The following is a 14,403-nucleotide window of genomic DNA, read 5'->3' on the forward strand; positions in this document are numbered from 1 at the left end:
TCCGTTTGTATCTGACCCCGGAAAGTCCACAAATCATCCAGCTCTACAAGACTCTGCGAAAGTGCTTGTTTGGTGCTAGAAATAGCTGAGTAACAGTTTTTGTGTGATATGATTTTGGATCTTCGCTGACTGCAGAGTATGCAGTTTTATCCTTAAAAACCTTAGGTCCAGTTATCTCTGCAGCACTCCTGGGTGGACCAAGATGGCTGACGTCACCTGCCCTTACTTCACACCAACCTAAAAAGTTACTCTGGCAGTTAATCCAACGTTCTCTAATTAATATTTCCCCCCCCCTAATAAAACAGCTTCATTATGCGCAGAATGCAACACAATCGAACATAAAAGACAATACGAAACACTTTTACGGTCTGACTTTTTGCAAATTATCATTCTCTCCCCCTAATGCGACAAAGTAAAAATAATTCCTGCCAGGCATTTTAGTCAAATAAATTTCCCATTCTGCAGAGAAACCACACACTGAAGAATCGCTACAGTCTCTGGCAATGGATTAGTTTCTGGCAGTGAGTGTTCCAAATCTATGGTTTGCAGTGACCTGTTACTGGTCTCTTACATAAACCAGAAGCCTTGGGATTGGTTGCTACAGAGTGGAATGGACAGAAATCAATAGCACGGGGAATGGGATGGAGCTGGATGCTGCAGAATCTTGAGGCACTCAGCTCAGAAGCATTGCTCATTAAGAGAAAGCAGGCTGGGCTTAACATGACTTACGACAGCAAGTGAGCACAAGCTTTAAAGAGGAGAGATGTGAAGAGCACTCTTTCATTTCAAACAGGACCAGAACTCAGGAGGACAGGGGCTGCCACCCTACCACTTCTTTAGCCCAATTTTGATTATTTGAGTTTTGTCATTTTTTGGGGGGCTGTGATTCTCATTTCTTTTTTTATTTTATTTTTTTTTTTGGAGGTTTATATATATATATATATATATGATCATGCACCCAATATTGTGCTCAAACATGTTCCTGTTGCTGCTTGTTGCCATCGTATGGGGGCACGGATATTCAGACACACGTGTGCTGAGTGGTGAGTAGTGAGTCAGCGTGTGCGTTGTGTTCTGCAAACTTTGAACAGTGATGTTGCATGAGTTGAATCAAAGCTTCTGGGTGATAAGGGGACTAAGTAAAAACCGGACCCGGACAAGACTACGGAACGCCGGACCGGACATCAAACTCTGCATTCCGGAGCTTGTAGTGTCCCGTCCAGGGGGTGTCCCGTCTGGGGATGTCTTTTCTGGGGGGATGCCTGTGATAGCTTTCACCAGGGACATGGGGAAAGGGAGCTTACAGCCTCCCCGTGTGGTCCGGACCGATTTTTGCTACATGCCAGACCATACAGGGAGGCTTTATTCTCTCCCTCCTTCTCTCCATGGTGACAGGTGTCACAGGCAGCCCCCCTGGACAGGACACCCACGGACCAGACACTACAAGCTCCGGAATACTGAGTTTTGCCAGGTCCGGGATTCTCGGGTCTTGTCCGGGTACGGTCTTTACCCATACCCAGTGACAAAGGGAAACCTGTTGCTGATATATATATATATATATATATATATATATATATATATATATATATACTAATTTTCTAAACATATACGTACATTTAATACTTTGTTGCTTTGAACTGTATTGCTGAAAACAGATTTCTTGAGGGTAAATTTACTAAAGCTTCTAAAAGTAAAATGTAACGCTGTTGCCTATAGCAACCAATAAGATTCTAGCTATAGTTTCGCAATATCCCCATTCACTTTTAGAAGCTTTATTAAGTGTACCCCTTAATACGAAAGACTACTCATACAAAGAGAATACTTAGATAAAAGGTAAATCTACTTTGCAAAGCTAAATATTGATCCATGATTTTGCTGACAGTAGATCTGTATCTTGTGTGTTTGTGATGAGCGGATTCGTCAGGATAAAATGGGCCAGAGGCACTAAGCTTCAAAAGTGATAAAACGGAGAGTGATAATCAGCCGGCCAATCAGCTCCTACTTGCCATGTCACAGGCTGTGTTTGAAAAATGTCAGGCAGCAGCTGATTGGTTGGAGAGTTTATCACTCTCCATTTTATCATTTTTGAATCTTAGTGCATCTGGCCCAGTATCTTTTAGCTAAAAAGTCAGAGCGACACTTTCCTGGACCCCGATTACTGTATTGTATCTTTTGGGGTCACATTCTGTGTACTGTGGGTTTGTTTTTACAAATGAAAAAAAGCAATGTAAGGTATTGTGTATCTGACAATTGGGGGACACCGAAGTATACGATCCCCTTTAGGGTACCTATATATGGGGAAATTTACTGTGATGGCATTTCTATTTCACATGTGATGTTGCTATTGGCAACCAATCAGATACTAGCTATTATCTTCTAAAAGGTGCGAAATGAATAAGAAGTAGATTAGTATTGGTTTTATATTAAAACTGTGCTATATGTGACATCAGCCATCTTGTCACAGCTACCAAAGAAGCAGACATATATATTGTTTTATGACAAGAGACAATCTCTAGATAACATTGCACAGTCATATGACACACCTATGTGTTCATTCATTACTTAGCGTCAGATGTACTGTTTTGAAAAGAGCTAAAGTTGAGAGAGATAAAGTAAGATCTATTCAGCTCCTAACTGTCATTTGGGCAAGATGTACTAACTATGGAACGTATGCACTAAGCTTCAAAAGCGAAAAAATGGAGAGTGATAAGCAACCAACCAATCAGGTCCTACCTGCCATGTCACAGGCTAGGTTTTAAACATGTCAGGCAGGAGCTGATTAGCTGGCTGTTTATCACTCTCCATTTTATCACTTTTGAAGCTTAGTGCATCTGACCCTTTGTGATGAAATGGAGAGTGATGAACCCCAAACCAGTGAGCCCCCAACTGTCATTTTAAAACCCGCCCGTGACATGGCAGTTGTTTATCTTTCTTCGGGCCAGGTGTACTAAGCTTGAAAAGTAATACAATGGAGGGGGATAAAGTGGAGAGATATTAAGTGGGACATTGACTAAGGTGGGAGTTTTATTTCCCATGGGATGTTGCTATGGGTAACCAACCTGATTCTTTCTTTTATCTTCTAGAAGGTGCTAAGTGAATAAGAAGCCCATAGCAACATCCCATGGGAAACAGATCTCCCGTCTTAGTAAAGTGTTGCCAAATCAGCTCCTGACACTTTTCAAACACAGCCTGTAACATGGCAGTTAGGAGCTGATGGGCTGGTGCTTTACCTCCACTCACTTTTTTCCCTCCCCAAGGCTTTGCGCATCTCCCCCTTTATCACAAATTACATAAAAAACAGTAAACATAGGACCAATGAAAATAAAGGATTATTTCAATTTGTGACATAAAAAAAGTCAAGGAAACAAAAGTGTTATCATTTAGAAGCACACACATGCGTAAGTTATTATGACCCAACTACAGTATATAGTACAAGTTAAGTTTAATACACTGTATTGAAAGACATCAACAAAATAAACTAACAGACATATACTGTGTACTGTAACCAATTATGGGCACAATGGCTTACAGTCTAGGGCTGTGGTTCCCAACCTTGGTCCTCAAGTATCCCCAACGGTGCACCCATTACTCACTGACACATTTTAAAAGATCCACAGGAGGAGCTAATTATTTCACTTGTGATTCTGTGTGGAGAACTGAACTGTTGGGGGTACTTAAGGCATAGCGGCCTCCCCTCCTGCATTCTGCAGGAGACTCCCTGAAATAGCAGCAATCTCCCTCTCTCCTTCATTAATCTAGCAATCTCCCTCATGTCACCTAGCCCACATTACACTGTTACATCATAGTTACCTCCCCTCCTGCATTCTGCAGGAGACTCCCTGAAATAGCAGCAATCTCCCTCTCTCCTTCATTAATCTAGCAATCTCCCTCATGTCACCTAGCCCACATTACACTGTTACCTCATTGTTACCTACCCTCCTGCATTCTGCAGAAGACTCCCTGATATAGCAGCAATCTCCCTCTCTCCCTCATTAGTCTAGCAATCTCCCTCATATCACCTAGTCCACATTACACAGTTACATTTTTGGGGAAAAAAAGGAATGAGATATAGATACATTTACATTGAATCATCAGCACCATTTCCCAGCACTTTACCAAGTATAGTAGCTCTTAGTAACTACTTTGGGGCTCATCTACATTTCTAGAGTCATTTTAAAAGATTCCTCTCAGATGTAGCAGTACACACTCTCGCTTCAAGGTGCAACTTGCACAATCATTTTTCACAATCTCTCCATATATGGAACTAGACACGCCCTTTGGGAGGAGCAAGACACACCCCCTCAATGAGGTGCTGTGCAAAATTCTGCTACCAACTATAACCTCCCTGAAACTAGTTTTCAAAAGTATGACTTGAGGACCAGGGTTGGAAATCACTGGTCTACGGCAGCAGTTCTCAAACTGTCAATCCTGACCCCAAAGTGGGGTCACGGTTCCATGTTGCTGACCATCAGGCTGATGACTTTTCTAATCTCAGTCAGTGATTCAAGGAGTCTGAAAAATCTGTAGCGTTGTCTGTTATTTTAGACTCCTCCCATCATTTTGTGCCTCCACAGTGCTGCCATGTCTGTGCTGTCTGCTGACTACACATGTGATGTGATGGGTTATGGTATATTAGACTCCTCCCATCACTCTGTGCCCCCACAATGCTGCCATGTATGTGCTGTCTGCTGACTACACATGTGATGTGATGGGTTATGGTATATTAGACTCCTCCCATCACTCTGTACCTCCACAATGCTGCCATGTATGTGCTGTCTGCTGACTACACATGTGATGTGATGGGTTATGGTATATTAGACTCCTCCCATCACTCTGTGCCTCCACAATGCTGCCATGTCTGTGCTGTCTGCTGACTACACATGTGATGTGATGGGTTATGCTAAATTAGACTCCTCCCATCACTCTTTGCCTCCACAATGCTGCCATGTCTGTGCTGTCTGCTGACTACACATGTGATGTGATGGGTTATGGTATATTAGACTCCTCCCATCACTCTGTGCCTCCACAGTGCTGCCATGTATGTGCTGTCTGCTGACTACACGTGTGATGTGATGGGTTATGGTATATTAGACTCCTCCCATCATGTTGTGCCTGCACAATGCTGCCATGTATGTGCTGTCTGCTGACTACACATGTCATGTGATGACCTTCTGCAGTAACTTGCTGGGCTCCTGTAATTATTTGTATTGTCTGATGGGGTCCCAGAGCAAAATAGTTTGAGGATCCCTGGTCTAGGGGATGGTATGACCATGTATTTGCAATGAGAAACCATATCCACTTAAAACACCCCACTGAAAAGGGTATTCACACAGTGCGATTTTGCTTGCGATCCGATTGGGCACTCAAAACACATTCATTTTGTACAGATCTGTACTATATAGTCTTGCCTGCACAGTAGTCCACTGGTTTTCGATTCGATTTTGCTTATATAAGCGTAATCGAATAGAACGATAGACCAAATTGATCCGTGTGTAGGGGGCATTAGATAACAAAAATGCTAAGTAATAGAATGAGTCCAGATTGATCGCTTCCACTTTTGGACGTTGATACAAGTTTCTGTATGATACAGCGCGTACATTGTCCACGTTGTGAGATTCACGGGGCTACTGTAAATGGCTTCAATTAATAAACTGCAGAACACAGCACAACTGTCAAGTGATGTCAGTTCCAATTTAAAAATATATTTGGCAAGCCCACATCGCTCCATGCATAATGTATAGGTAAAAGTGAGGTATTGTAATGATCCACTGGCCATCATTTTAAATAAAGTGAATTATTAGCCAAAAATCTTGTTTCTGCAGAGCCGTAGTAAAATACTGCCAAATTACTGAGGCCAGCTTTGCAATTACCTGTACATAATATAATGTATTATTCTAGAACTCGTAAACCAAAGTGCAATTTTTGGGGTGTGCACAGTAGCTAGACAAAAAAAAAAATACGTTTTGATTTCCATGGGGCATTTTTCAATGGATGAACGATGAATTGACCATTATATTTTTTAATTAAATTATTATTACAGGTTCTAGTTTGAAAACGATAGAGACTTTGATAATAGAGTTTGTTGGCTGTGAATTTGGTGCAGCAGACATAGGCTCTCTGTAACTTCCCTGTCACTTTAGAACTACAAGTTCCTGCATGCCTTGTCACATGTGACTCTGCAGCAGCTGAAGAATGGCAGATTGTCTAAATATGACATCAAAAAGTATAATTTGCAAATACATTATCTGGAGAAAATGGATGAACATCGACAGTTGGGACAGACAAAAAGGACCGTTCCACGAAAAGCGGGAGGCATGGTAGTAGGGTGTTTTGCACAACCCCCCACCCCCTTCCTGCAAACTGTAATGTTGTTTGGCTAGAATTACTGTGCTATTTCCACCTCCCCATTGCAGGTGTTGGAACAGTGTTACACCCTGTACACCCTGTTTCTTGGAAGCAGCAAGAGGAGGGCAAAATGAGCTGTACCCACAGCACCCGCTATCGGCGGCTCTGTTCGGGGATGCAGGACTTATACTTCACATGCATGGTACAGGTCCTGTGCATTTGCAGTGTACCAAACACCAATACATTGCGACTTTTCTGGTATAGTGACCTGAATCAGCCATTGTGCAAACTAGGGTTGGGTTGTGGGAAGTCTGGTTGCTAGGCAACGTCTGAGCCACATGCTGCTGCTAAACAGTGCTGCCAATCAGAAAAACCTCCAATCCCGGGATTCAAATCCTGGGAAAAAATGGCCTAAATCTAGTCCAAGGCTGGAATGCATAGGTTTGTTTTCCATAGAGGATATACAGAAGGGCTCATCAAAAAAATGGCAGCCTCCTGCTGATGGAACTAGAGCTATTTCCACACCCCTGGGGAAAGGTGTGACTTAATTAATTCTAAAATGATCATTTGTCCCTGGTACGTTAGAAGTTCCAGCATGTCCTGGCTGCCTTGCTCTACAGGATCCTGAAATGATCTATACAAGCAGTATAGTAATTCTGTATATACCATGGGGTTTGCAATGACCTGATGTTCAGACCTTGTTAGGCAGGGCCACATTCAGCCTTCGGGTGGCCCGGGGCAATTTAGATAGGGGGGCCCACTCACATTTGTTATTACTGGCCGCAAACTGCATGGGGGAATATTACCTGTCAAACACAGAATGAAATGTAATAGGATGAGAGATTCAGAAAGTGAGAGATTTGGTAAGAAATCTCCAGGTTTTTTTAAAGCGGCAATCATTTTACACTTCAAAATCAAACTGTTTTTGCAGTGTAAATTATTGCCTCTTTAAAAAAACTGGAGATTTCTTACCAAATCTCTCACTTCCTGAATCTCTCATCCTTTTAAATTTCACCCACAGTGTAAAGGCAGTATAAACTTGGACAATGGGTAACTGCAGGGGGAGAAGAAGTGATTAAAAACCCTCCCATGATGAGGCCGCTGTTGCTGCTGTCCTCCATGGGCCTGAGAAGCATGTGATGAGCTCCACCAAGAAGAGCTCAGCACAATTCTCTCAGCCTCTGACCTCTTGTGCAAAATCTCATGGGACATAGTCAACTCCCAGTAATGCACTGCACACGTGTGCAGACAGTGTGCCTTGGCTCCTGATGCTCAGCACCATTAATCATTGTCACATTGGCAGATAGGTGAAGCTGCAGCACTACCCCGCTCCCATGCACAAAAGCTTTAGATAAAAAACATGCCAACCACAGCCCCTAGACAGAGGGGGGCCCAGGGGTACTGACCCCCTGTGCCCCCCCCCCCCATCAACCCGGCCCTGCTGTTAGTGCCAGAATTTTAGTGTTGACAGCATCAACCATGTCAACATTCTCATGTCAACATTGCAAATGCTGAAAAAATATACCACACAATGGGCCCCAATTTCACTTTCATCAGATTCTATAGTACAGTATCGGACATAGGGCCTAATTCAGCCTCAATTGCTAATGACAGAAATTGCAAATCGTGCAATTATGGAATGGTTGCGTTTGCGTACCATTTGCATTGCTCATGCTTGAGTGGAAATGACAGCTGAAAATGCGAACTCATTGTGATCGCAATGTAGCCGCAGTTTGACAGGAAGATGGCATTTCCTGTGCATGAAAAACGCAGATGTGCCCAGGCATTTTTAAGGTGGATCTTTGATGGCAGCACTGACCATTTCCAGCATGTCTCATTCGCAGACCTACAGTACAGTACTCACATTTGCTCAAAGTCTTTTAAATGTTCCAGGATTTCGCATGGATCTGCTATTGGATAGTGTTGTGTTCTCCGATGCATTTGCAAATTAGCACGGGACATTTTCTCTTTCTGTCTTTGCGATGGCTACCTACTCGCAGTCATCTGCAACTTCTCCGATTAATGATCCATGGTAAATTAGGCCCAAAAAGTGATGAGTATGTGCACTCAACTCTTCTGTATGATCATTGTCGGACTGGGGCATGAAAGGCCAACGGTGGAATGCAGCTTTTAAGGGGATATTTTACAAATGTAGCCAGCAACCAGAAGTGTGGCAAGCCCCCAAAGAAACATTGATACCCATTAGAGAATGCATGGTCTGGAACACTTGATGAATATACAGTACTGTATACAGTAAATACTGCATTATAATGTATCAATAAAAGATGTACAGTAAATGGGGGCAACCTGCCAGCACATAACCACTTACTCAAGGCTAGTTGTCATTCCATCATCATCAATTGAAGACAGGTCAGATCAGCGATTCCCTGGCCCAATCCGGATCATTTTCAGTCAGAATCTGGGAACTTGGGTTTTTTAAACATTTATACTATTTCTGAACCCCTACCGGCCCATGGGAGGATTGTGACACTGCAGCATTTAATTTTTGCTAAGATGGGAATAACTTCCAGCCAATCACCAACAGCTCAAGGATTAGTTGGGGCCAACTGTCAAGTTCATTGCCAACAGCTCAAGGCTTATATGGGGGGTTAACTGTCAATCCATTCCAACAATGGAAGACTTAAGGCCTGATTCAGAGTCAACTGCAAAAGCCAAATCTTTCTCAAAAGGACAAAACCATGCTGCCCTGCAGGTGGGGCAGATGTAACAAGTGCAGAGAGAGTTAGATTTGGGTGAGGAGTGTTGAAACTGAAATCTAAATTGCAGTGTATAAAATAAAGCAGCCAGTATTTCCTTTGCACAGAAACAAAAGTACTCACCCAATCTAACCTCCGCACATGTTACATCTGCCCCACCTGCAGTGCACATGGTTTTGCCCATTAGAGAATGATTTTGCTTTTACCACCAATTACAAGATTCGATAGGAGCCAACAGCCACACCATCACCAACAACTCCAGATGATGCACAAATGGCCCACCAGGCCCAGTGATGTCCATGGCCCTAGTAGGGTATAATAAGTGTAAATTCGTATTTTGTCGGGTAGGGCATCTCTGACCTACTGTACAACAAAACCGCCATTGTTTAGTTCCGTGTCCTGGTGCCATGGAGAAAAAAATTGTGGGGCTCTGTGTAATCGAAGGCAGAGAACCATTGGATATCCACCATTGATAGCTAAATAATCAGCCACTGGTGGTTGACCATCAATGGTTATTAACCACTAAATGTCATCAGCCATCCCTACCCTTCATACATCCTGGTGATACATCCTGGCTTATGGTTTGCATTGTGTTTAGGGGAACTTGATCAGCACAATAGTTTTACAGACAGATTACTCTTTATATTGTTTTATCTGTCTGATACAATGAGCACATCATCATCACCATGACCCCTGGTGTGCAATACTGAGATTACCGGAATTGTACAGTGTGGCTATAATTCGGTGTTAATCTCATCATTGGCCACCTAGTCCACCCACGTTACTCTTTAAATTGGCGGCATGGGGTTGCGGGGTATTGCAGGAGACTTATCCCCTGTCCTGGGGGGGCTGGGAGAAGCGCCCAATTTTTGGGAACCTCCCGGCCAATTAGAGAGAGAAGGCAAGTATGCACAAATCTTAACCTCACCCTAATGCTTCAGGCAGTGCCTAACCCTCCCCCCCACAGCCTTACCCTCCCCCAGCAGCTCCTAACCCTCCCAAAGGCATCTAACCGTAACCCTCCCAGAGGCATCTAACCACCGGCATCCTCAGAATGTCAATATTACACATGTAGCCCACAAATAGTGCACAGCTTTATTACTACACTGCAGTATTCAGATAGGACACCCCATCCCAATGTTAAATCTCTCTGCACTGTGAATAAGCCCCCTTGTGCTGTACATATTGCATCTATCTGCCTTCCCTAATAATGTATATATATAGAGAGAGAGAGAGAGAGAGAGAGAGAATAAATCCCGCATTTGTAGATAAACAGCTTTAGGTGTCTCCTGCAGACGGCTGTTGGCTGCCAATGGAAATCTGCTATACTGTAGTTTTCTACCTCGACTGCAGTGATGCACCATGACATCATAAAGAGCAAGAAGTGATGATAATGCACTTTGTAGCGATGCAATTACTTTAAGTATATATTGGGCAGGAAAGATGCAAGCTAATCTTGTTATCCACCGTTTAACAACCAGCGTATTAATCATAGCCATTATACCTTAATGACTTCTGCTTACTGCATTCTGTTTTTTTTTTTTTTTTAAGACAGCTGCTATTTATATGAACAATGGCGAATCCTGTTACTCCTCTGCTACAAAGCTGTGAGCGCTCTTACAGCTGCGAATAGTGTGATTGTCAGGGCCGGCGCCACCACTAGGCAGCTCTAGGCATTTGGAGGGCGGCAGTTCGCCCCTCACCCCCAGCGAACTGTGTAAAAAACTTGCGTCCCCGGCGTCCCTGCAGTGCTGCTGGAGCGGTCAGGGGTGTCCGTGCCGGCGCCGTCATGTGTATAAAGCTGGCTGCGGCCGGCGGGGTCCCTGTAGTGAATAGAAAATAAGTTATTTTCTATTCACTGCAGGGACCCCGCCGGCCGCAGCCAGCTTTATACACATGACGGCGCCGGCACGGACACCCCTGACCGAAGTTATTTTCTATTCACTACAGGGACCCCGCCGGCCGCAGCCAGCTTTATACACATGACGGCGCCGGCACGGACACCCCTGACCGCTCCAGCAGCACTGCAGGGACGCCGGGGCCGCAAGTTTTTTCCACAGGTACCACCCCCCTCCCCCCGGCACCGGGGCGTCCCCACCCCGACTCGCCTGGGGCGCTCCGGTGCCTTGCACCGGCCCTGGTGATTGTAGATGAAGGCTCTTAGCTTGGCAAACATCCTAGATAATGTATATTGATATAGGTAAGTGCTGCCCGCCCGTACGTTCGCCCCCACCCCCAATACGAATCCCACATTTTCATGCCAGTGGATGTGTACGCTTACACGCCCACTCGCATGTGGCCGCACAAGTGAGAAATCATTTGATGGTCGCTCACCATCGAATGATTTTTCACCCATTCGCAATGATGTACCATGACATCATAAAGAGCAGGGAGAGTTGTTGCGCTCTATGATGCTAGAAAAGATGCGACCGATTCTTGGCATTTATTTGGTCGCTCATCTTCTCCACGTGGAGGTTGGTAGATGGCAGAAAGCATTCATAAATTATAATGGGCATGGGAAACACATCAGCATTATGTGCATAGTTACCTCCCTGACATAGCAGCAATCTCCCTCTCTCCCTCATTAGTCTAGCAATCTCCCTCATGTCACCTAGCCCACATTACACTGTTACATCATAGTTACCTCCCCTCCTGCATTCTGCAGGAGACTCCGGGACATAGCAGCAATCTCCCTCTCTCCCTCATTAGTCTAGCAATCTCCCTCATGTCACCTAGCCCACATTACACTGTTACATCATAGTTACCTCCCCTCCTGCATTCTGCAGGAGACTCCCTGACATAGCAGCAATCTCCCTCTCTTCCTCATTAGTCTAGCAATCTCCCTCATGTCACCTAGCCCCCATTACACTGTTACATCATAGTTACCTCCCCTCCTGCATTCTGCACGAGACTCCCTGATATAGCAGCAATCTCCCTCTCTTCCTCATTAGTCTAGCAATCTCCCTCATGTCACCTAGCCCACATTACACTGTTACATCATAGTTACCTCCCCTCCTGCATTCTGCAGGAGACTCCCTGACATAGCAGCAATCTCCCTCTCTTCCTCATTAGTCTAGCAATCTCCCTCATGTCACCCAGACCACATTACACTGTAACATTTTTGGAGAAAAAAGGTATAAGAGATAGATCCATTTACATTGAATCATCAGCACCTTTTCCAAGCACTTTACCAAGTATAGTAGCTCTTACTAACTGCTTTGGGGCTCATCTACATTTGGATATAAGTAATTTACCAAAGATTCCCTTCATATGTAGCAGTACACACCCACGCTTCTAGGTGCCTTGTGCACAATCTCTTTTCACAATCTCTCCATATATGGAAATAGACACGCCCTTTGGGTGGAGCATGACACACCCCCTGAATGGGGCGCCGTGCAAAATTCTACAACCAACTATAATCTCCCTGAAACTAGTTTTCAAAAGTAGGCAAGTGTGATTATGTGCTCCCGCACAGGCCTGTATAGTGCAAGGCCGGGCCAGGGTACTGTAAGGGTGTGTGGCCTAATTGCTGAGATATGGTCATATACCCCCCACAAAATATTAAAAAGTATGCAAGCCATAGAGCTAGAACTAGAACATGCTTCCTTATCCCATATACACAGCTCAGAATCAGTGGCGCATCTATAATGGGTGCAGTGTGCGCGGTGCACACGGGTCCCTATGTCCTAGGGGGGCCCACATCGCACTCGCTGCACCCATTTTGTAGTACTTACCCTCTGCAGTCAGGCGGCTGTGGCAGTGGCTGCCAATATCCCGTCAGGCATTCTTCCGGTGACCGTAGTGCTTATGCTTCACAACGCAGTGCTGCTGCCGGCAGCTAAAGCTCTGGGAAAGTTGACAGAAAAATGGACGCCGCAATATTATTCGCGCAGTAGGGTCTGAGCGCTCTATTGTATGCTCACAGTGTACTGGAGATGCTGGGCTGCAACTTCAGATGCACACAAATTGATTTTGCAAATATCCAAAGTCATAAATTAAGCACAAAAGCATGAGAGATAGCAGTGATTGCTGGCAACTCAGCCATTGTTGTACAAATTCAGACTTTTAGGGGTCATTCAGACCCATGCAAGCCAGCAAATTGCCTAGCATGGAATGTGAATATCAGCTGGATAGGCTATTAGCTGCAAATCCAATTGCAGGCCGCACATCACCAAATGATTTATCCAGTGTGTGCAGTCTGTGTGTAGCCCAGGACTTACTCGGCGGCTGCAGGATAAGCAGTCAGATCAGGGACGGAGCAGATGTCACAAGACTTCACCTTAAGCACTTGGGCATCCCTGCGTTTACCCTGACACTCCCAGAAAACATCAGGTTACTACCGCCAAACACCAGCTTCCTGTCATTCAACTTGTGTATGGCCAGTGATAAAAAAAAATTGCAGGATTTTATCGCAGGATGGCCTTGCGCATGTGTGATACGAGCCGTGTGCACTCTATCGGTTACCGCCCAGTCTGCAAATTTGCAGCCGTTTATCAGGTCTGGATAACCCCCTTAGTTACACACAGCTGGTCACTGTAGTATAGCCGTGTAGTTTTCTGGCTCCCAGTTGATTTATGTGCATAAGATGGCAGAGAATGGGTAGAGTCCATGGTTTGCTGTGTTGAGTGGGGCTGATTGGCACGACCGAAGCCAGAATCTAAAAGGACACATCTGTAAGTCTTGACATTACCAACCCAATTTATTCTTCATTATCAGCACCAACTGGGACAGTTTATATTAACTCAAAAACACACCGTTGCTGCTATTGTTATATGGGGGGAAATTTACTAAAGGAAATTTGGGGGCATGTCGTAGCAGCAAGGGGCATGGCATACGCTCGCAGCTCTACACAAGTGAGTGAGCCACTGGCCATGCCCCTAGCCCCTCTACCTCCAGGAATAGGCACTGTACGCATGCTCAGCAGAGCAGCGCTGGGCAGGGGGCACTCCCAACTGCCCCCATCACAGAACCTTGCCGGCCATGGGCAGGACCATTTCCACAGAAAAACGGGATGGTCCCACAAAAATCGGGACAGTTGGGAGGTATGCAATTCACTTTCTAGCACACAGCGCCAAAATGTCTAGTTACAGCACTGCCTGAATGTATCACATTCTGGATCTTGGTGGCTAAACCTCTGAAAATGGCATTGTCTGAGGTTTGGCAGCATTTTTCATGTTGCTGCCTCCCACCCAGAGGTTGTGAACAGCTGGCCTTCAGCAACAGCTATACTGTAACCACTGAAACATGCAGTGCAGGTCACTTTTCGTTATCTCCATTTCTGGTCCTGAGGAACGGTCATTTGGTTCTCTTTTCCTCACTTTCTTCCAAAGAAAATATCTTA

The 14,403-nt window shown here is 44.8% G+C and overlaps 1 protein-coding gene across 2 annotated transcripts in view; it reads left to right on the forward strand.

The window, feature by feature from the left end:
- The first annotated feature begins 480 nt into the window (after positions 1 to 480).
- The window catches only part of CHODL (chondrolectin), a 90,747-nt gene continuing 76,824 nt past the window's right edge, over positions 481 to 14,403 (forward strand). Inside the window, exon 1 of one of the 2 annotated variants that reach the window (XM_083171877.1) lies at positions 481 to 1,043. In XM_083171877.1, the coding sequence (XP_083028003.1) occupies positions 947 to 1,043 (97 nt within the window). In that variant the 5' untranslated portion in view covers positions 481 to 946. The remainder of the gene's footprint in view (positions 1,044 to 14,403) is intronic. The other variant, XM_083171878.1, reaches the window with a different exon arrangement.

Source organism: Crinia signifera, chromosome 2 (assembly GCF_055691185.1).
Source record: "Crinia signifera chromosome 2, ASM5569118v1, whole genome shotgun sequence".
NCBI lineage: Eukaryota > Metazoa > Chordata > Amphibia > Anura > Myobatrachidae > Crinia > Crinia signifera.